This window comes from Musa acuminata, chromosome BXJ2-2 (assembly GCF_036884655.1).
Source record: "Musa acuminata AAA Group cultivar baxijiao chromosome BXJ2-2, Cavendish_Baxijiao_AAA, whole genome shotgun sequence".
Classification (NCBI taxonomy): domain Eukaryota; kingdom Viridiplantae; phylum Streptophyta; class Magnoliopsida; order Zingiberales; family Musaceae; genus Musa; species Musa acuminata.
The window spans coordinates 21,695,537-21,718,874 of NC_088339.1; the positions used below are offsets into that span (position 1 = coordinate 21,695,537).

General features: G+C 39.8%; 4 protein-coding genes and 1 pseudogene across 7 annotated transcripts; 3 read left to right on the top strand and 2 right to left on the bottom strand.

Moving 5' to 3' along the window:
• The first annotated feature begins 2,420 nt into the window (after window positions 1-2,420).
• Window positions 2,421-6,083, top strand: LOC135605335 (uncharacterized; annotated as a pseudogene).
• A 1,168-nt stretch (window positions 6,084-7,251) lies between these two features.
• LOC135604932 (protein S40-6-like) lies at window positions 7,252-7,958 on the top strand. Its single transcript, XM_065094581.1, has one exon. It carries the CDS (start codon window positions 7,332-7,334, stop codon window positions 7,842-7,844), a length of 513 nt encoding a protein of 170 aa, XP_064950653.1. The 5' UTR covers window positions 7,252-7,331; the 3' UTR covers window positions 7,845-7,958.
• Window positions 7,959-8,636: 678 nt separating this feature from the next.
• On the bottom strand, window positions 8,637-9,958 carry LOC135605337 (CASP-like protein 2D1). Its single transcript, XM_065095318.1, has 3 exons — window positions 9,410-9,958; window positions 9,219-9,327; window positions 8,637-9,144 (listed from the first exon to the last, which is right to left on the bottom strand). Exons 1-3 carry the CDS (start codon window positions 9,592-9,594, stop codon window positions 8,881-8,883), a joined length of 558 nt encoding a protein of 185 aa, XP_064951390.1. The 5' UTR covers window positions 9,595-9,958; the 3' UTR covers window positions 8,637-8,880.
• A 2,088-nt stretch (window positions 9,959-12,046) lies between these two features.
• LOC135605336 (methionine aminopeptidase 1B, chloroplastic-like) lies at window positions 12,047-21,495 on the bottom strand. 4 transcript variants are annotated; one of them, XM_065095315.1, is made up of 10 exons: window positions 21,234-21,495; window positions 20,637-20,715; window positions 19,014-19,251; window positions 18,477-18,638; window positions 18,341-18,382; window positions 17,819-17,890; window positions 16,189-16,268; window positions 15,089-15,152; window positions 13,879-13,926; window positions 12,047-12,359 (listed from the first exon to the last, which is right to left on the bottom strand). In XM_065095315.1, the coding sequence occupies exons 1-10, from the start codon at window positions 21,364-21,366 to the stop codon at window positions 12,318-12,320; spliced, it is 960 nt and encodes a 319-aa protein (XP_064951387.1). In that variant the 5' UTR covers window positions 21,367-21,495; the 3' UTR covers window positions 12,047-12,317. The 4 variants fall into 4 exon arrangements, with proteins under 4 accessions (XP_064951387.1, XP_064951385.1, XP_064951388.1 ...); XM_065095313.1 differs by having other exon boundaries at window positions 12,047-12,345; window positions 15,055-15,152; window positions 21,234-21,493; XM_065095316.1 differs by having other exon boundaries at window positions 12,193-12,345.
• Window positions 21,496-21,873: 378 nt separating this feature from the next.
• Window positions 21,874-23,338, top strand: LOC103970636 (squamosa promoter-binding protein 1). The gene is made up of 2 exons (XM_009384500.3): window positions 21,874-22,371; window positions 22,828-23,338. Exons 1-2 carry the CDS (start codon window positions 21,899-21,901, stop codon window positions 23,000-23,002), a joined length of 648 nt encoding a protein of 215 aa, XP_009382775.3. The 5' UTR covers window positions 21,874-21,898; the 3' UTR covers window positions 23,003-23,338.

The following is a 23,338-nucleotide window of genomic DNA, read 5'->3' on the forward strand; positions in this document are numbered from 1 at the left end:
TTCAACAAAATCAAGCTAGTTGAATTACTGAAACTGACCAAATGAGTTGTACTCTTTCGTTCCATCAAAGGGTCATGTAAGACTCATCCCTGAAGTAAGGTTGTCAGCTGATAGGAGTGTACTGTGTACTTCAAGGCTAACGTACTGTGTACTACACAGGCAATTCTTCATCCAAACACTTGTTTCGGTGTCACTATTTTATCTTCAAGTTTAGAGGTCAAAGGGATACTCGACCGCGTCAGTAGGAATATGTCAGGAGTTTATGATAGATTAGTGCTTTCTACGTGCCATAGGTTAACTCAATTATTTCTGTACTTTTGGCACTGAGATTGTGGATAAGCACCATGGAAGATTGATCACACATAAATAATGAGGACTAAGTGACATAATTTGTCGGAGATGAGATTGCTCATAAGATTAGCTTTTACCAGCAATGTTGGAATAATCTACAACATTTTAAACTCCTTTTTTCTTGTGTGTGTTTTTGAAGTGTAAGCTCTTAATTTCAGTTTGCACGTCTTCAACTGGAAGACTTCAGAGAATAGAACAATAAATATGACAGTTTACCTGATTGGACTGCAATGAATCTTCATCAGTTTACAGCACAATATTAATCTATACTATGTATGTTTGTTTCAATCGAAATACCATGAATTCGATTATTTAAGATGTTGATGTTTGAATGTTGTTATATGTAGTGATGTGCTAACCAATTGGAGTCAGCTATTCAAGACTAGACATATTAATCTCGGTTCTTAAATTAAAAGTATTTAATTTTATTTATAACTCTTATTGCACTATTAATATTATAATTTGAATTTGTGATTTTGTCTCAACCAATTTAGCATATTAGTTATTTCATCGGGTCATAATAACTAATATGAGAGTTAACTTAGTATTAGAGCATGAGTAGAAACGGATTGCTCGTAAATGGTCTCGGATCGTATCTCACGTGCACCGGTTCAATTCTGAGCTATATTGAATTTTGACGAAGACGTGCAACTTGATTGACTTATAAAGATTCGATGAGAATATTATTATTTATTTTTTATGAGTTGGATGTAAGAATAAATATAATTACATCATATCGGGAAAATAAAAAAAGAGAATCGAATACTTACTACTAATTTGGTTTGTTTATTGAATATAAAAATAAAAATATTTAGTTGGACCAAACGATTGGAATTCCCCCAAGAATTAAGTCTACAGTTTGCAGCAGCCAAACTCAGCTGATGAGATAAGCTCATAAAAGCCGTCTGCCACCCACCCAACCGAACCACCTTGAACGTGACTTGAATCAAGAAAAAGCTTCGAGGTCCCTTCTTCCATGGCATCAGACAAGGAGGTGTCATGTGAGCTTCCGAGTTCTGCATTAAAAAGATGGCATTCCCGTCTCTAGCTGTAGAGTCCCTTCTTCCATGGCATCACACTCATATTTAGTTTTGTTTTGGACCACATGTTACAGCATTTAAGTGGATCCATGACTCCCTTTCAAAGCTTTCCATGGAATGGAGAAGACAACACAAGGAAGATAAGATGGAGATGAGAGAGAGAGAAAGAGAGAGAGAGAGAGAGAGAGAGAGAGAGGAACTCAGAAGTAACACAGTAACCGAGGATGTAGGCAACTTGTTTCTTAGTAAACTTCTTCAAACTCCAATTATTGGCTCTGTTTGAGATGAAGAGAGACGAAAAAAAGAAGATAAATTGTGTTATCAATCACAGGCAATTACTGATTGATCTCTGAGAGGTCTTTCCACAGCTACATTTGAGTCATATTTAGCCTGGCATCCTATATACAAATTTATAATATTTAGCTGGTACTCATAGTCACCATATGCTTATTGCAAATGCATCTAACAAAATCATGAAACCTTATTTCTGAACATGAACTCATTTATAAGACTTGAGACATGCTTAGTGAGATCTTTTTTCTTTTTCGCTTGTGACAAAAGATAGATATAATACAAATATTTATGAGACAACTTCCAATTCATACTTTTAGGTAGTCATCTATTGATTGTGACCTTCCTCCCACATATTGTTGGCTTGTAGCAAGTGATAGTTTCATGTGCCTTTTTATTTGGTGTTGCATGGAGTGACAAGTGATAATTGGTGTTACACCAAAAAGGACTTCTATTTTCCTGTTTATGTATGTATAAATGCATTCATTTTCCTTCAACATGTTATGTAAATCAATTCTTTATGATATTTTTCTCCATCAGTAAGTGTATATATATTTTACTTCCTCAGACTGCATGACCACTAACATGAGAAAATTATATGTGGACTATTTTTTGATGTATACTTTAATTAAAGTTAATTGACAAAGTTTCAGCCGAAGCTACATATGAACATAGGGGTATTTTAGTCTTTTGATGAGGATGCGGCTCAAAGATAACACGAGGTCGACGACAGTGCCCCCTCCCTCTGTCTTCCGATGGCGTTGGAATCGCGCCCAAGCAGGTAAACGCCAATGGCGCCATCTGACGCCCGCGTCCACCTCAGGGCAACTGCTCCAGAGATGCTTACCTCCGGATCCCATTCCTCGGATGTGCCTCCTAAGCGTAATCACCATCTCCACCGCCGCCGTCGCCTTCGCAGCCGCCGTCGCGTCGTCAAGTACCGACCTTTCCCCGCCCCCGACGCTCCCCCGCCGAGGTCGAAGCTTTGGGACGCAGATAGGTCCTCCGAAGCCGACGGCAAGCTCGCCGCAGGCGGAGCGAGCCACCGGAAGGGCGGGGATGGCGTCCGACGGGCCGCGCCGGTGGTTTCGGCGCGGCGGCTCGCTGCTGCTCTGTGGCATTTTCGTCCCTTGGGTGCTGGGGATGTTGGAAGGAGCGCTCGGCTAGGGTTTACGGTAAGACCACCACCATGATCTGGTGCCTTTTTCTCTCGTCTCCGGATCTTCTCTATTACCATTTTTACTGTCCAGATTCTGATGAGGTCTTCCACAGTATTTTCTTTATCTTATTGCGTTTGTGTCCTAAAGATTGCCTTTTAAGTCTGAAAGCGCATTGCTCTCGTAAAAAGCATATCATCATGAGCATGTTAAAGTATTCCCAAAATATCTTGATTTTTATGAGCAAGTTGTTCAATATTTAAATCCAAATTGGAAAAAAGAAAGAGAGGGATAATTGATTTGTTAAGGAGATTACTATTGACAACCCCTAACTTCATACAACCATGTAAATAAAGTAAAATATAATTTTACTAAATATAAGCCCTCAATTATCAATCATACTCTTATTTCCCACAACCACTGATGCAGACTAGCCCAGAAGATGACATGGAAAAATATCATCTTCCAGGCTTGTAATCCGATAGCTTAACCCCTAGAAACATTAAATCGATCTAACAATGTAAAGAACTATTTGTCATCTCCTTCTCTTTGATGTTCAGATCATCTCATTTGATTATCCTTTTTTTCATCATTTTGCAACATCAACCATAAAAGATGCCTCGGCAATTATGAAGAGAATGAGAAAAATAAGAAGATGATGAGAAAGAAGAAGGGGAAGAAAAAGGGATTGTACTGAAGGAATTAGAAGAGTTAGTCGAAATTAAGTGATAAGTTGAGTGCATTATAGAGGAGTATCTTAGGAATATTAAAGGTTCTTCAAATGGGGCTGTAAATAGGAAAAAGGGGTTGCCAAGAGGAATATCCTTTATTAAACTGAATATTCTGAATTCTAAAGATAATTTTGATCTCTGATATAGTCGTTCCTTTTCTAAGTTCAGTTGCTATTGGTCAAGAATAACTAGAACTTCCCAATAGCCCATAGTGTTATTCTTCATTGCTATTCTAAGCTTAATTTTCTCCCTCTCTTATTGATATATCTTTGTTGTTCGAGCATTTTTGCTTGTCATCTTTGCACCTGAAACCAGAGTGTCTGCTCTTACCAAACCTCAGTTTTCATGGCAAAACAGACCAATGTGCCAGAAAAATGGCATTTTGTATAAGGTTCTGTTCTTGTTGTTGTACTACTGAATATTGTTTTTGATCTGTAATCTATTTGAGCTTACCCTATATATATTCCTCTTTTATGACCAGGCAGAAGTTTCGTCGTCATTACCCTCTTGTATAGTGGAGAAGGCAAAAAAGTGGGACTCCAGACCCTCAAATGTGATAGAGGATATCTGCCAATGCTATGGTCACCTGAAGCTTCTCGAAGACCAGCAGGTAAATGGCATCTCCGTTATGTCTGCCCTCCAACTGGAGCTAGAACGGGCTCGTAGCTACGTCATTGAGCTTGAGTCTGAGCAACGGTCAGCAAAGAAAAAGCTCAATCACTTCTTGAAGAGCCTTGCGGTAGAGAAGGCATCATGGAGGAACAGAGAACATGAGCAAGTCCGCAGCATAATTGAAGCCGTCAAGTGTAATCTTAGCAAAGAAAGGAAAAACAGAAAATGGTTGGAAGTTGTGAATGCCAAGCTGGTTGATGAACTCGCTGAGGTAAAGTTGTTAACTAAGAGGTACTTGCTTGATTTTGAGGAGGAGAGGAAGGTATGCGAGCTTATGGAGGAAGTACATGATGAACTGGCCAAGGAGATCGGTGAAGGCAAAGCTGAAGTTGAAGCTTTGAAGAGGGAGTCTGTGAAACTTCAAGAGGAAATGGACGAAGAGCGGAGGATGTTGCAGATGGCAGAAGTTTGGCGTGAAGATAGGGTCCAAATGAAGTTGGTGGATGCAAAGCTCATGCTTGAGGAGAAGTATCTGCAGTTGTGCAACCTCCAAGCAGATATGGAGGCATTTCTGAAAGTGCAAGGTGGTATCGACAAAGATATGGCGATGATGAAAGAAGCAGAGATGCTTAAAGATGTTTTGAGCTCAATTAAAGTTGAAGGTAATGAGTTCTACTACCAGCCTCCTGCTTCTGGGGGCAATGTCTGTCTTTGAAGAACTCCAGCCAATAGAAGAGACTAATGGGCGGGAGATAGGACAGTGCTATGGATACAGCCCTGCAAGTCATGCCTCCAGAATTCATACTGTCAGCCCAGAAACTGATTTGTTTCTTCAAAACTCAGTGAAATATGCTAATGGAACGGTCAATAGGTGTAGTGATGTAGAAGATGATAGTGGCTGGGAAACTGTGAGCCAGCATGTGGGGCAGGCTTCTTGTAATTCTCCAGAAGGGAGTGACCCATCTGTGAATTGCATCTGTGAAGAAAGTTATGGATCGGTAAGAGGAACATATTGGGATGAGCAAGGAGACAATGTCAAGATAAACAGTGGAATCAGTGAAATTTGCTCGACAACCACAAGACAGCATAGGAAGAAGTTATCTTCTATAAGTAGGTTTTGGAGGTCGTCATCTGCAAGTAAAGGTGATAGCAACAACGTTTCTGTAGAATTATCTAACGGAAGGTTCTCAAATTGTAGGACGCCAAATGCCACCCTTTCTTCCCAAGCCAAGTCTGATGAAGTGGGCCAAAGCTCCCCAAGTGTGGGGCTGTGTTCCCCCGATTTGTTAGACCCTCATGTTACACGGGGAACGAAAGGATGTACCGAATGGCCTAGAGGAACTCAGAAGAACAGTGAGTATTCATTTGGCAGAAGATTCAGCTGCGTCAATCGCTAAAACTAAAAAATTTAACATGAGTATTCATTTGGCAGTAGAAGATATGCGCCCCCATGATCATGCCAGGCTAATTCTGGGCTGTTATTTGGTACCAGAGACAAGTACTCAAGTTTCGTAATGTTAATCTTGAAGGATGGTTTTCTCGCCAATCTGGACCGAAAGCAGAGTTTGCTGGAAACTTGCATTCGTTGCCAATTCATGTTTCTCTGTTCCCCAACTATGGTCAGGATCACGAACACAATGTACAGTGATAGTGGTCTCATTTTATACAATCAACCAGGTCAGAATTTTCTCAAATGCGATAAATATATCGATAGTTGTAAATGTCATTGTTCGATGCTTTATCATCTGTAGACCCGAGCAATAATAGATCATCCACTGGGTCTGCCTTTGTGCTGTACATGTCTGTGAGGTGGATTCATTTGGGGAATGTGAAGCAGTTTTTGCTTCTATATTCATGTAATAAAATCATCATCAAAGTCATATTGTTTTGCATGTTACAAAGTTCATCTGCTCGTGTCAAATACATCTCTAAAGATGACAGAGAGCTCTAAACAAAGGAATGTCATTTAATACCATTAGATGATAAACAATAGCACTGATTCCCTCGAGCGTAGTGTTATCTAGTAAATGTTACCACCGCATTCCCATATTAAACGGTAAGCACATTAATCACACCTAATCATGTCGATTCCACTGTACCAATAATACCCTAATTTAATGGGTCATTAGGGAGGACAACTTTCGGTGATGCCACTACAGAATCTCGTGTCGCATGGAAGGAATCATACTATATGCTTCTTGGGGTCCAGCGGCAGGAAAGATTCTGATTCCTAAAAGCAAGCCTTGGATCTCTCACATCTTCTCCGATCCTCAAATTCGTCTTAAACACGATGATTCGTCTATGTTTCTTTCAATCAACGTTCATTTTAACATGAAGTTAATCTGATTTATGCAGAGTGGATAAGTACAAATATCCGAAAAAATCCGATTTGTCGTCGTGCCGAGACGTGAGCTCGGCCGACGCGTCATGGTCATGTCATACAACGGCTTCGTCACGGAGCGGAGAGATAAGCCGTGCCGTGACCACGCGTCGTGAGATCAGAGGCGCGAGCTCGAGCTACAGCTATCGCGGTCGCAGTCGCCAAAAAGAAGGGGTGCCCTCATGCAGCGTAAGAGCGACCCCTGTGCTTTTGTCTTCTTACGTTGAGCGGCTCATAGCAGACCTGAACGCCGTCGTAGAAGGAGGATAAGCATTATTGAAAGAAGTAGACAGGAGAGGGAATAGAGCTCGATGGAGGTAGGATTCCTTTGTTCGGTTCGCAGAGGACACCCAGTCTAATAAAGAACTTGTTTCCATTCTCTCGTCAGCCACCGCGATCAATCAACAGCAATACTGCATCGTCGTCGCGGTACAGCGACACCAAAAGCGAAGGCCACATTTTTGAATTGTCGTGACGAGGACATGTTTAGAATCCAAGGAGGGGCCGACGGGACGGGTGTCGATCAAGCACAGGCTACCGTCCGCCATCCACCGAGCACCCACGTGGGACTGGGCCCCCCTGCCCACGTCGACGGGTCCTACGTGGAGCCCCCGCCGTCACGATTCTACTGTCAAGACGATCGAGGCTGCTGCGCCGCGCGCGCTCTATAAATGAAGCCTCCGCATCTCTCCCGAGGCCGCGATCGGAAGGTTCCGCGGAAGAAAGAGCTGTGGCACCGTCCCTTTCTCGAACAGCCGGTCTCGTTTCGATGGCGAAGGCGCGGAGACACGCCCCGGACCGCCTCCTCGGCTGCACGCACGAAGGTCACGTGGCGGGGGCGGACTTCCCCGACCTCGCCGAGGACGAGGTGTTCTGGTCCTCGGACTACGGCTCAGCTGCCGGCGAGTCGAGCTGGCGCCGGTCCGATTTCAACAGGGCTCGCCCATGGGCCGCCCGTCGAGAGGGCGGACTCTCTCTCGCCTTCGAGGACGGATGCATGCCACGACGGAGCGCCGCGTCGGCTGCCTCGGCGCCGGTGGAGGTCCCCGTCTGGCCCAAGTTCCTCCAGGCCGAGCCTGACGCGCCGGTCGGGCTGTTCGACCGGGAGGTGGAGGAGGAGACAAGGGACGGAGGGTGGGTGCCGCCGCACGAGTACTTGGCGAGGGAGAAGGGGAGGAGCGTGGCGACGTCGGTGCTCGAAGGGGCCGGCCGCACGCTCAAGGGCCGGGACATGAGCCGCGTTCGGGATGCCGTTTGGAGTCGGACCGGATTCTTTGGTTGAAATCCAAACCCGAAACGTTTTGTGTCTGTATTGGGCCCTTTGATGACTTGTTAATAGTTCCTGTTATATTATTCGTGCAATAATTAGAAAGCCTACAGTGATTGTTACAGCCAATATTATAATAAGAAATTCCTAATGAATTATTTTAAGAGAAAAAGCTTTTGTTTGAACTGCAATTAATGCCACGGGAACGAAACAGAAATAGCGATAGTAGCTAGCCGTCACAGGAACAAACACAACAAGGCAAGAATGGAGAAGCTAAAAGGGTCCGACAAGCGACCAAAAACAGATAGGAAAGAGTCGTCAATGAATGGTGGCGTGAGCCGCACAACTCCTCTTCATGCCTCATCTGTCATCGTCGCCGGTGGATCCCACGAGTCGCGTCCCATGGAAGGAAGGCGCCTCCACGCCGGAGTCGCGCAGATGGGGCAACCCCCAGTCTGATGCCCAAACGGATGAGAAAGATCACCGGGCTCATGTCACTCGCCACCTTTTGTGTGAAAGAGATGTGTGACGTTGTACATGTATTTTAGTACTTTCTGCTATTAGTCACTATGTCAAAATAGATCGATACGATTGGTGATGGCCATTCGGAAAGATGGAAGACTGTGATATGTACTCTAAAATGAAGATGAAGTTTGTAATCTTGCCCATATAAATTGGCTGTCCAATATGAAAAAGGAGCGTGCGAGGAAGATTGTTCTAAGATCCCGATCATTGAGTTGAGCAAATATTTGTAGCAGGCCAGCACATTGCCATTGCTCTAATTCCAGACCCACTTGAGCTTTCCAATTGATAATAAACCTAAGAATATGATGATCTTTTTAAGATTTGGTTTCTTTACTCCTCGATCAATCGATACGAGAACTAAATATGCTCATCATTCCTCCATGCATGTAGATGAAAGAAAGTTACGAATGAGCAGGTGATTTCAGGGAAATAAGAACTGGATGGAATATACTTGTCCTAGAGGAGCAATCGGAGGTCAAACACCATCAACATAGAACAAATACATGTAGAACAGCACATTTCGAGACTATCCCGCCTGGTCTCCCACGTCTTTGGAAGAAAGAGGAGGTGCCTCATACTTGCTGAAGACCTCGTAAGCTGAAAGCAGTGACAGAGCCACGAAGCACACGAACGCCGCAAAGTGCAAGAACAACGACGCCTTGCCCTTGCTGCAGAACTTGCCGTAGTAACTGCACCCTTCACTCCATGAGGCTTCCGTGTCCCCCTGATATGCCAAATACATCACCTCCGTCGCAGCTGATCCCGATGTCACCATCAGGTAGGCAAACACCTGCTACGCACCATGGAGCACCGAGAACAAATCAGTAACATGTCGAACACAGGAACGCAGTCAGATTCCATGACCTGGTCCAAGATGAAGAAAAGCCAGTCGCTGTCGAAGCACCCAAGGAAAGAAAGGAGAATCGAAGCAGCAGCGTAGCCGAGGGAGATGGCATTTGTGCAGACCAAGTACCTACATGATCACAGATTGTCAAGCCACAGGAGACGAAGAGGGGAAACACGGGAGGGGAAAAGTAGAGCCGGAAGCTTGTTACTTGAGTCCGGTGATGTTGCTGAATTCCACCTTGCCGTAGGCATCGTTGGCCTGCTTGTTGGTGGCCATCACCCACAAGGAGGCAGCACTGAGGGGAATAACTGTGAGCCTGAGGAAGAGATCCAGAGATCTGAAAGTCCTGCCATGGCTGGAAGAGGCAGGAGCGAATCCAGCTCCACGTCTCATGCTCCAAGCTGATGAACAACTCGGTGTAGCTGAGAGGATCTTTGCTCCTTTGGAGGACTGGCAGGTGGAGGAGATCTAAGTCGAATGCAGCCTCCTTTTCAACGGTAAGCAATTTGAAGTGCGGTGGGTGAGTCTTAAATCAGAGGGGTAGCTTTTTGGAGTGCAGCAATCATGGCCTATGGATGACCAAGTGTTTGAGATGCTTGTGGTAGCTTCTTCACCCAGTAATGACTTTATCCAAGGATTGGCTTACCCACCAAAGGAAGGACGTCACACCTCCTCCTCTCACGTCTTTGGTTGTGAGGCAAAGGAAGGACATGTTACATTAACTTACAAGGACAACACCATTCATGGCTCGAGTTGGGCCATGTAGCATTACTCCATCCTAATAAGTTAATGCATGAAGCTGTCTCCACCGTGTACTTAATACATATTTATTAGACAGTACTCCGTCATTTCGTAATATTCCCCTTTAAAATGTTGTGTGTGTTTTATGTATCTTATATATTTCTTTACCAAACTAACCTATATTAGTTATGGTTATGATATAGTTAATTATTTTCGCTCGTAATGTGAAATTCATTTAATACACCATGCCAACTATTTATTAAAAATGAAATCTTTTCGAAGATCATGTCAAAAACATTTTCATTATCATTATTTGTTGAAATAATACACTGAAATATGGTTATGTCATGCGAGGTACACGTGAGGACCAGAAGAGTTGAGAACAATAAGATTGATTGTCCATGTGAAGTGGGGCGTCCTCTTTACTGTTGGGACCCGATAGGAGGAGCAGCGGTCTCCTTCGAGTTGGATTCTGCATGACAGTGTGCGCCAGTGTGAGAAGAACTGTCGGGTGACCAAGAGAGTGAGAGAGAGAGAGAGAGAGAGAGAGAGAGGCTATAACATGAATGATAAGGATCGGTACACAAATAAATGTTAGGGCGGTGAGAGGACGATAGAAAGAGAATAAGTTGAACAGTGAGGATAATAGAGAGAGAGACAGAGGTGTGAAGGAAGAACTGTATTGATTGATTTCTATCGGGTCACTACAGTGGGGTAGAGGGCCCCGATGGATGTGTCTTTTGTTTTGTCAAGAGACATGATAATTTCCTGATACATAGCTACAAATAAGTTGAATGCAAACTATCATTACTCAATGATGCCACATGATCCCATGTAAGTTGGAAATGTAAGAACCACAACCTTTACAAGGCAACAAGCTTCTGCTTGCATACACCACTTCAGATCTATCAACACTTTTCATCACAACACATTCTACTATAAGAATATGATTGAACATCGCAGATGGTTTTTCTATCAATTTATTTTATCATCATACATCACGCCGACGTAAACAAAGATTGATCACTCCATTGCCATTGTGGAATCCAATGGCTCATAGTGACACCACCAAGTATGCAAATTCACTCACTGACATAGAATGAACATCTCTCATAATTAAAATGACTAAAAGTCTGTATATATATAACCCAAGCCTTCTCATAACCAAAATGGCCAGCAGTATATAAAGCCCCAAGCCTTTGCAATAGTTGGACCTTTTCTTTTGGTACTAGTTATGGCATAGCCGAAAGACCATCAAACATCCCCGTATAGAAACATAATGTTTCAACTAGAAGTAGGCTGTCACTTTATTCTGTTAATTGTCTTAGATGATGGGGCCCGATACATTTGTCACTTGTTGAGGAACTAAAGAAGCATATTATAAATTAAATTGGGTGTTACATTATCGGCACTGAAAGAGAAAATAGTAAGAAGACCACTCCCATCTATTCGATTCACTTTCCAGGTACTTCCTGAAAACCTGCTACGCCAGTTGCTGTCATGTGTCTATTGTAGCCGGCTTAGAGGGGTTCGCTAAGGGGAAACTTCCCCTTAGCACTCGCGCTTAGAAAAGATGTGGCTTCGCCTTTCTTTTTTTTTATTTCTTTTCTTTATTTTCTTTTCTTACTATAAGCAGAGAATTTCACTAGCTCCCTAGGGAGCTAGTGAAATTTGAGAAAAAGTCAATAAAGGAGCAACTTAACGACCAAAGTGAAGTGAGCTACGGGCTGTACCCCGTAGCTCACTCACTAACAGGGAGTTATGTTAGCTCCGGGCAAGCAACTCGACCGGAGGGAATGACTTTAGGAATGACCAAAGGGAGTGTTTGCTTGGGGGACGTGTCCCCCAATTCCCCTCTTAAAACAACTCTTTTTTATAAACCCGAAGGCTCGTGGCCTGAGGGCCACCTTAATACAGATATACTCATTATTATATCTTATGACATTTAGGTCAAAGAGAGCCAACTATAAATGAGATGAGCCATAAAATTTCCTACCTCACTTTAGATGGGTCTCAGACCAATATGCCGAACCACATATGTGGCCAGCATTGATATCCTGGAAGTTCCAAAAAAAGAAAATAGGGTTCTACCATGAAACACTAATTTGGCTTAGGGAACAAATATTTAAATCTATCAAGTTCCCATTATGTTTGCATAGATAACATCTCTAAGAACAAAAAGCATGATCAGGGAGAACGAGAAGTGGTTAGATAGAGATTACCATTTAGCCATTGAATGGGTAAATATATGATGATCTCAGCACTTTGTCAAAACCTCAGCACCAGTTCCGGTGATCAAAATTGTATGCTCAAACTGTGCAGCTCGGCTGCCATCCGCTGTAACGGTAGTCCATTCATCATCCCAAGTGATGCTCTCAATGCTTCCCATGGTTAGAATGGGCTCTGTAAAGATAGAACTACATAAAAAAACAAACAAATATCCTCCTTTATACAGTATAAGTGAACGCTAATTGTGCAGCTACTACACCCAGGTGTGCACATAGCAACAACAATAACAAGCCACAAATACCAAATAGTTGGGGTTGACCATATGTATCTTTTGTCATTCATTGAGCTTATACAAAGGTCATATATTTAGTTAAATAAGTGTACTTAAATATTTACTTATAGTTTATAATAGAGTTTTTTTGGTCTCCCTCTACTTCTCATACCACATATACCAATCATCTCACACACTTTTAACTACAACATCCATAGGTCTCCTTAGCATATATTCGATGGTTTTCCTTCAATAAATACTCGAACAAAGTTACACCTAATTATTCATTAATTTCTCTTTTTCCTCTTCACAGTTCACATGTCAAAAAAGCTTCTCATCCTATCTTGCTCTCTCACAAACCCAAACAACCCATACATGGGGTTCATATGGCCTATTGGCCCTATATATTAGGTTTGTGTGAGTCAGATAAGATGGGAATTATTTTTGGAAGGTTCTTTAAAAGTTGGGAGATGCATCTGGACTTTATCTTCGAGATATCTTAATTTTAGCATCAGAGAGTACAACGACCTCCCTAGGAAGCAGGTACTAGCTAAGTTAACAGAAGATCCAAAACAAGTTATGTTTTTGGGAGTATAGAACCATCAGAATTGCACAAGCAAAGAAATGTTCTCATGCTTTAAATGGTTATGTTGCAGTTTGCACATATGAAATCTTGATTTTTTTTTTCATATCTTCAAAAGACCTGCTAGGGTTATTTTTTAGGAAGCTTTGGAGGAAAAAATGCGGCATGTGGGTTATGCATTTTGTTGAATGTAACTAGTTCTTTCTGCAATCTGAAATACCAGTAATGGTAAATGTCAAATTAGCAAATGAAATATAATTTGGTTTAGCTTCAAATGAAATATTCATCCACATTCTGTGTTTTGAATATGAGGGTTCTAGTTCAATGTTCAGACCCTATCATAACATATTTGATCCTACTTATTCAAGCCCACAGAGTACATACACTTACTAAGACTTGCATCCTTTTACGACCAACAAAATACTGTGGAAAAAAAGACCAGTTTACAGGGGATACACAATAACAGATTGCTGGTTTTCATCTGCAGTTACCTTTTAACTCAATATACTTGCTTCCTACTAAGTAGTTTTTATTTGTCATTTCCAATAGCTAACCTACAGTTAATTCTACAATGTAAATCATAAAAATATCATCCAAAAACTACCAAAGATCTATAACAGAGTTTCAATGACCTTGCATAGAGTAGTGCAATTCCTTCAAAAGAAAAAAAGAGGATCAACCACAACTATTTTAGCATCAACTCCATTTATAATAGATGAGCTCAACCATTTTTCATGTATTCTAAACCTAAGGATGTGATAGCATTTATACCAGACACACTTTCTGAATTCTGACAAATGTAATTTTAAATTTGTCAATTACTCAACACAACCATAAAATATAAAACACTTACCAATTGTAAATGTTTCACCTTCAACCATACACCCAGATCTGTCATTACCTAAATAACAAAATATTTCCATCAGGATAAGGGCATATATTAATAAGTGATTTGGACTAAAATATTAAGCTGCACAATAATGCAAATATATACATAGATCCGTCATCATGGTTCATTTTTAAATAATTTAGAAATGCTACTATAACACAAAATTGTTAAAATTTTCAAACTTTGTCAGGCATTAGTATTCCCAGGAGAAGCATTTGAGGAATGTTTAAACATTTAAGACAAGCTAAAACCTTATGCAAAGCACTAAGGAGATCCTACAGTTTTCATCTTAATGGTTTCTCCTGTGTACACATAATAGCAATTTAAGAGACAGTTCATTACAAAAGAATATTGTGAAGAGACATTGTAAAAGCATAATGCATTTCATAATAAAAGAAATGATAACATAAAAGTAGGTAGAACTTCAATAATACTCATCATCATCTGCTTCTTTTCTGCTTGATATGTAATGAAGTATTGCCCTGCCTTATGCATCTATAGTCTTGCCATAAGAATCCTAGAGAACAGCCTCAAGAATGCCAGGAGGAGGAGAAGAGGACATCACACTGGAGGAGGTAAGTATTTTTCATATTTCATAATTTTCTAACGTTTTTTGCTTTATATATATATATATATATATATATATATATATATATATATATATATATATATATATATATATATATATATATATATATATATATATATATATATATATTCTGTTGGCAATGTTGCATCAGCACATCCATTTTCTGTGCAGAAAAAGCCACTTGCCAGGAACCCCCCCACCCTGGTTACTAGAAGCAATGTGTACAAGTGGATTATTTCTTTCTGATGCTTGTCAAAGCAAGATATCAGCTGCTAAATAAGAAAAAAAATGTTAAAGACCTAGCAAATGAAAGAAATTATATATATATATATATATATATAGCGCACAAACACACACACACCAAATCTCCAGTAGGATAGGTAAGAGTACCATCATTATAGAAACTTCTAAGCATCTCACAGTTATTGAGAATGGTACTTGCAAATATAGTGTCTTTGAAAACCTTTTCATGCCATCACATTTCAAATAACATTTCAATGTAAAATATAAAGGACGAGACAGTAAGGCAACAGATGTGAAGGTTTACTAACGATGATGCAAAATGAGTGGCTCAGAGTGGAATACCGTCCCGACACCATGACCAACAAAACGCTCCACAACACCATAGCCATATTTTTCAGCATGCTCACTACAATATTGTGCAGAAAAGGAAATAAAATATTGTTATGATTAAATAGAAGCTAAGCTTAAGAAGCAAAAGACTGACATTTGCAAGGAAATACAAATCATTATATAGCAAAAGGTTATTCGTTTATGTTATGATGCAAAAAAAAAAATCCAACGTTTCTGAAAATTGAAATCATATTATCATCACCTAGATACAGCACATCTGATAAAAGTTCAGCTGCCATTGAATTCACTGGATGTGACAACAGAACCTTACAGTTTCCAATCTACACCCACCTGAGCTTACTAACGTATGCAGCATTTTGCACTAGCATATTAAGATGTTCACATCAGAATCCTTGTTACCAATAGATTGATACTTGCAATTCAATTTTGATAAACAAACATTTCCTTAGCGAATTAACTCTAGGATTAGTATTCCATCAGTAGACTAAGATAACTAATGGCTAATTGCTTCACTAAATATCACTGTATTTTTATACTGTAATTTCAATTCTTTCGTCGAGAATGATGTATATTTGAATCACTCAAATTTTGAAGTAAAATGACTATAGCATGCAATAATTGAAGTTTAACTTTTCGAGGCACAATTAAAGATACTTTCCTATACACAAGAAAAATGGGTTCATAATAACCTACAGGTATAACTGTATAAGCACATAAAGTTTTATCCTAGCCTAATTGCAGATTTAAACAAAACCCTTTCATGTTTAAACAAGTTGTATATAGATTTATAACTCAGCCTCGAGGTGCACAATTGTCTTTTGTACATTAAAATAATTTGTGCCCACCTTTTTCCATCTAAACTAAAGCTATATCACAAAACCATTGTCTGATATTGGATGACTATTTCATATCATCCCAGTACCAATTTGTCAAAGTCAAGTCAAAATATACTGCTAAATTGAAGTGCTGGATGACCATTTTAAAAAAAGATAATACATGGTGAAGATCTGTTATCTAGTTTGGAAATTGACATAAACTTTTGACTCTGTATTTTTCAAAGAAGAATTTACCAGGTGAGATTATTATAATACCTTATTCTCTTGCCGATCTTCTTAAAACTAGCACCATCCTTGCAGACAGATATAGCCCTCTCAAGGCATTCTTCAGTCACCTATAAGAAGCAGAAAACCAAAGTAAACTTAGTTTCCAATTTGGAAACTTCTTTTTCTATTACAGTTACAAGTCAGTAATAAAAATATTGAAAATGCAACCTAAAAATGATAAAAGATGGAGAAACTCATTTCTCTGGCAGACTTCATGATTTTCTCAGGTTTGACCAGTTCAATCTGTCAGTCGAGAGCAGGAAGATGTGCAAAAAGATCTGCATCAACTTGGAGAGCAAATCCCTACATACTAAATTTCATTTTAATTCAAGTTTGTTAAAGAACCTCACAACCAGGAAACCAATTTGGTGAAAACTCGCACTTAAAATAGAATAAGAGAAGGTAAAGGAGTTATAAGGTGGAACAAGAAGATTATAGCTTGATGTTCCCTAGTATAAACCAAGGTTTTAAATTTGGGTCAAGTACCAGTATTGGTAATCTACTGGACTGGCATAGTACCCAGCGTGCTGGAAGTATATCAATCCTAACACCCAGTACCCAGCCGAAAAGGGCAATAAAGAAATGTTGATTGGTTCTGGACCATATGATCCGATATCAGTACTTTATTTGAAATCTTGGCACAAACAATCATAAAAATCTCCTCCTGCTAACATGTATGAGTCCATAAGAAGTTCTACAAGCCACTTGCTGTGTCAGAAATCAGCATCTTGGGCCAACATACCAGCATATTTCAAGTTCCCTAAAGAAATGCTTTAGCCTTACTCTATCCAGAGTGTTCATTCCATGAATGTCGACAATTTTCTGGCACCAATACTGTTTTTGCTTATTTAGATTATGTTTGGTAATCTGATGATTTTCTGCTTTTCTAGTCAACCTCGTTTACTTTGTTGTCAAATTCTATCTGGTCATGTTAATTGAAAGGACTGATTCTCAATCTAGAGTTTATCTAGCATTTAAAAATTACAAGAAAATGGATAGAACTTAGAAGTATCTTTGATAAGGAACAAAAGATTTTGATTATACACATGCTTCACAAACAAACATATACGAAATAAAAAACAAAGGACAAGTAGCAATCTTTGGCATTCAAATCAAGGTTCACATAACAATATGATGAAGGCCAAGAGCAAAATCAAGATTGGACTAAGGTCTTGGATTGTGATCAATATTTGACAAGCTTGGAATTGTTCAAGCAACAATTTGAAAGTAAATAACTCAAAATTTCCAAGTTGTGAATTCACTGTCCAAAGATAATAAAGCACACTTCAATATATGTGTTTCAAGTCAAGTTTTAGCAAACTAAGTAATGAAGAGCCAGCCAATTCATGAAAGTGCAATTATGTTGTCCCCTTGTTATACTAAGAATACCCACAAAATAAAGATCCATTTATCACTAAAATCTCCAAAAAGGAAAGGTGTTTCATGTTTGCTATTTAGCTCAAAAAAATAATTTAACAAATGTAAATTACCACTATTTCCTTCATTATGCATCGTCTACAACATCACTTGAAACACATATCGACACTGAAAAAAACCATATGAGATCTTAAAGGGCAATACATAGAAACAAAACTAGCATAATACATCCACAAATTACCTTTACAAGGCGCTTTGTTGGTTCATTCACATTTCCACACAGAAATGTTTTTGATGTGTCCCCATGGTAACCCTGGAATGAAAATCATGTGCAGTCATTGTAATTAAGCATAAATCAAAGAGATTTTTCTGTTGACTACCAACCTACTCTGTTTTTTTCCATATCTAGCAAATGACTACTACTACTAACATTATAGTATATATTCTCATTCCTCTTTATGTTAAACTTGTCCATCTTTTAGTGAAAAAAAATGCTCCTCTATACCTTATTACCAAAAAAACCCACCATATTTAAAAAAGCACATTGATGTTAAAGTATGAGGCAACATACTTTAACTAAAGAACTAGATATTAAACATAAGGCAATATATAAGTCTTTATATGAGGCAACCTCAAGTTTCAAGCAGAGAACTAGACATTATAGCATAAGGCAACATACAAGTCTTAATATGCCACAAGGAATAATATTTTCTTCTGGATTCAAGTAAAAAATAAGACAGTCAAAAGAAGTTGAATAACATACATTCAAATAAACAGTCACATCAATGTTTATTATGTCTCCATCCTGCAAAAGACAGATACCATTAGCTCACAGAGACAAATAGCAATCCTATAGGAAGGTAATGTAAAAAAAAAGATGAAAAATGACATCATAAAACCTGCAGTTGGCGGGAATCAGGTATTCCATGGCACATGCATTCATTGACTGATGTGCACACGCTCTTAGGAAATCCACCATATCCAAGTGGGGAAGGATAAGCCCCAGCATCAATAATCATCTTGTGCACTGCTTTATCAATTTCATTTGTAGTTACAGATGGCTGACAAATATAGGTACCAATCCAATGTTAATAAGTTATATTGATGAATATAGTATTCTTTGGAAAAGGAAAAAAAAAACTCTTTCTAGATTAATTAAGAAGTATTTTCTTTGGTGAAAAGTTTAAGCATGACCAAGTGTGCTGTTCATAAATAACAGATATGCACATGCAGATGTTGCAAGAGAAACAATATCATGCATAAAAAAAGCAGTAGTTTTCATAATTAAGACTGCTCTAAGGAGAACAAGAAGAGAAACAGTATCATGCATCAAAAAAGCAGTAATTTTGATAATTAGACCGCCATGAGGTGCAAGAAGAAGAAGAAGAAGAATGTTCTTACTGCTTTTACCATAAATTAAAAAGATAGGTTCTTACTCTAACCAATATTCCTGCATAGTCCAGAACATGTGCAGCAAGCTCACAGGCAGCTCTCATGTAAGCAATACCCTCATCATTATGTACTTGATGCTCGCTAGATAATTCTGGCAACAAGCCTGAATCCACATATGGAGGTCTTGGAATGTGGTCTGGCACTAAAAGCTTTCCAGAGACCTTTCCACGTCTTAATGGTGGCCTCTTTCTTACTTTTACTGAACTTTGAAGCTCCCGTGCTCTTCAAGTAATTAAGAAATTTAGTTAATAACATCATCTCGTATGTCATTTCCAGATAAGTGATACTTCTTTCTAAATTCTGAAAGTAAGCATTACAACAGCAGATCATCATTAATTCTAAAATAAATCAGATTCCAAATGAATTCATGTGAACCACAACCACAATTAATTTCAAAGAATGCATCTTGTTCATCCTACACTAAGTGTGCATGTAATTATATCTATATATTATTATATTGGTTGTTAGAATCATCACATACAATTTCTTGAGTGATCAGTCTGGACCTTTACATACTACAAGGCCCATCATGTGAACTTGGGATTGCCAAAATAATATGGTTGAAAGGTTTTAGCCTTTTAGGTAATACTCAACCTTTCCATGTTAGTCATGCTGGAAACAGTACATACTTGTATGGTGTGCAAAAAGCTTGGCTGGAGCATGACAGTAACACCATACTGTAATGAGCATACTAAACAAACACTGTCCATAACACATTGATACACACTCAACAGACATGATATAGTTTCCCAGCATGTGACTATGTATAAGCTGTTTCCCCTCTCTTGTTTTCCTTTTTTTGCCCTTTCACCAACTTAAAGATTCACCTTCAGTATCAAGTTATGAACTTTAACTAACTTGATCTAATGTTTAACCTTACCTAGACAAAATGTCATTAGCTTACCAATTAAAATCAAAGCCTTTGAAGCTTGCAAGGTTGAGGACAATTTCCAGCAGCTCTAGCCAGTAGATGCTATATATCCCACCTTTTCAGTCTTGAGGAGGCTCTATGATTTCCTGCTATTGTGCTTTCATTACTTATGTAGACAACTAGTAAAAAGTCAAACCTTTGTTTCTGGTCAAACAACAATGACTTAACAGACCTTCAGATTTGTCAAAGCTTATAAATATATTGGGTCATTTCCTAATAGCTTAAGCTTTTAAGATTACTAGTAACCCAATCGGAATTTTTTATCATGGTATTTAAGCAGATTACCGGTCACCTTTTTGCTTGCCAATGATTAAAACAATAGAAAAGCAGGATAGAAATGCTATGATTTCATCATCTCCATAGTATTTTGTTGACTTGGCCTTTAAGCAAACTTGTGACAGCAAGAATACATTTTTCAAATTACAATCCCATTCATGATTCTGAGATTTTATCTATAAAATATCACTACCTAACTTTAAGCTAGCTGATGATCACCAAAAAAAGATCTTGCCCTTGATTATTTGAATGACTAAACAAAAAACATTATGAAGAGCAACAACACCAAAGAGTTGCAATAGGACAATATATCCATGTGGATGAAAGAAAACAGAGTACTATTTCTCAAGTTCTCATGGCATGCTAAATTCCTCTTGAATGTAACATTGCATATGCATACCTCCGAATTCGCATAGCCTCCTCCAATCCTGACAACTTTCTTGATACAATGACACATGACCTTTGGAAAATTTCTTTTCCTAATAAGAGAAAATTTTGGATAATTTGCAAGAAAAAGATTATCCTTAACAAGATAAAAATGATCTCTAAAAAGTATAATCACGAGAAAAGAAATGTTCACTTGCCAATATATTTCAATACAAGCCATATTTAACTTCAAATAAAAGTTAAATTTCGAGATAATTGACAAAGACATAATCAAGTCAAAACTAGAAGGTCAACTCAGGAAGACTTGCATTTTTTCGCTAAACAGAATGGTCAATTGTAGAGGTGACACTAATAACTGCAAGAACTTCTAAAGCATAATAATGAAATACGAGATAAACTTAATGTGACACAGAATCTTGGGTTCCTTAGGTCATTGGATTCACTCACACCTCAAGATGAACACTATTCCTAACTACAAACTTGTGGCTTCCTTAACCCTTACCCTCTAGGCTCTTCCATGCCTGGAGGAATTTCAGGGTATTCTATTAGTTGTGCGTGTGTTTAACGGCAACCAATAAGACAGTTTCCATTCCAAAGTGAAGCTCCACACCTGGGACGGCACTGGGAAACGAGGTCTTGAGGGGTTGGCCGACTAGGAAACTCCACCTCTCACCGGGGTCTCTCGACGGAGTTGGCGCCGGTGATACCCAGCACAACCGGCAAATCGGGACCGTCAGCGCCATACCGAGAGTACTCCGGACTGGGAGGGTTTTAGACACCCTTTTCTGGGGCTTGAGGCCGCCGCTGTTCCGCGGATGTGAGAACGGATTTGTGGCACACAAGCGACAGTGCTGCTTGGAGATTCGATTGGAACGAAGAGATGGACGGCGAAAGCCATAGTGAGGTCTAATGTGGCTTGGCCCGTTGGTACGTTTCTATAATATGGGCCACCCGGCCCGGCCCATCATGGGCGTTTCCTTGGTTGAAACGAGTGATTAATAAATAATTATTTTTCATATTTTATGATTGAGATACTGAGAGTGATGATAATATATATATATATATATATATATATATATATATATATTAGATTGATGTATTTTTTATGATGAAATAAATAAAAATATTTTGACGATCATTTCACGATTTGATCATAAACAAGCAGGCAATGATTAATTAGAATTAATTAGATGCATGAAACTTATATTCAGTAAAATAAATATATAATTAATCAATAAATTTTGCCGGAAAGAAATTGTGGTTGGTTCAGCTGCTATGGACCCCATCCTTCCGCCCCTTCCCTCTCTCACCTTTGCACCCCCCTCGTCCAGAGCCTTCTCCCCCAACAATTCCACAAACTCTTCCTCCTCATCCTCCCTCCCTCTCATGGAGTACCGGAGGACGCCGATCGATCCCGCGTCAAGGAACAGCCAACGAGAGAAGGCGATGAAGGAGGCCGCGCTGTCTCCGACTCAGGTGGCCACTCTGGGCGAGGACGAGGAGGTGATGGAGGAGGACAAGAAGCGACGGGTAAGCTTCTCTTCCTCAGCGGCTGCACGGACGGGGCCTGACGCCGGAGGCGGCGGTGGCGGAGCGTCGCAGCCCTGCTGCCAGGTTGACGATTGCGCCGCAGACCTCCGCGAGGCCAAACGTTACCACCGCCGGCACAAGGTCTGCGAGGCCCACTCCAAGGCTGCCGTCGTCGTGGTCGCCGGCCTCCGCCAAAGGTTCTGCCAGCAATGCAGCAGGTAAGAGAACTTTCAAGAACTGCAACATTAGGGATAGAGTAGCTACAATTGCAAGCTATAAAATAAGGAAAAGGTGGAAGCTTTGAGATATTATTTCCAATTGCAAGCTGCAACTCTTCTCTCTGTTTATGAATCTTTCTACTGGATTATACTATCTTTGCTTTTTAACACGGATCTGTCATTCAGAATTCTACGTTAATGATTTGGATCTTTCAATTATTTGGCTGCCGAGGAGTATCCTGAATCAAAATAAACATGCTTCATCAGAATTGTACAACAATCCATAAGCACATGAAATCAGAGTACCAATCTGTGCTTTTCGGCTACTAGTTTCCTCTAGTATGTTTTACATGAACCTTCGTTGACAACCATGTCTTGACATATGAATCCTTGCAAAGGACGTAATTTTTGTGCACGGATATACTGAGCTTTAGTCCTTGTGTGTGCTGTGTGCAGGTTCCATGAGCTAGCAGAGTTTGACGACTCCAAGAGGAGCTGCCGCAGGCGCCTGGCTGGCCACAATGAGCGGCGCAGGAAGAGCTCTACCGACACGCAGCCAGAAGGATCAAACCGCTGCAGGGAGGCTGACCTCCCTGGAAATCCTGCATACAAACATTTCCAGATCAGATAAGAACCTGATCAGGCTCTCTCTCTTCTGTCATGCCATGGCTTCCTTCACCACCGAGTAACATCAGCTTCCTCCATGATACAAGCGAAGAAGACATGTATTTAAGCTGGAAACTGCTATGTCAGCCATCTTCTAGTTGTAATATGGTTTGATGGGAGAGGTAAATGCAGAAGCCAGAGATGGCTTCTTTGTTTCAAGTGTTCGATTGTGTGTCCACTTCTTTACCTCAGCATTTTCCTAAATCTCAGTAAAGGGTACTGCTCATTGTACTACAGTCTTAAACATCTATTTGATCATCGTGCAATTTATTTTCAGAAGCTGAAATCATATTTCGATGTA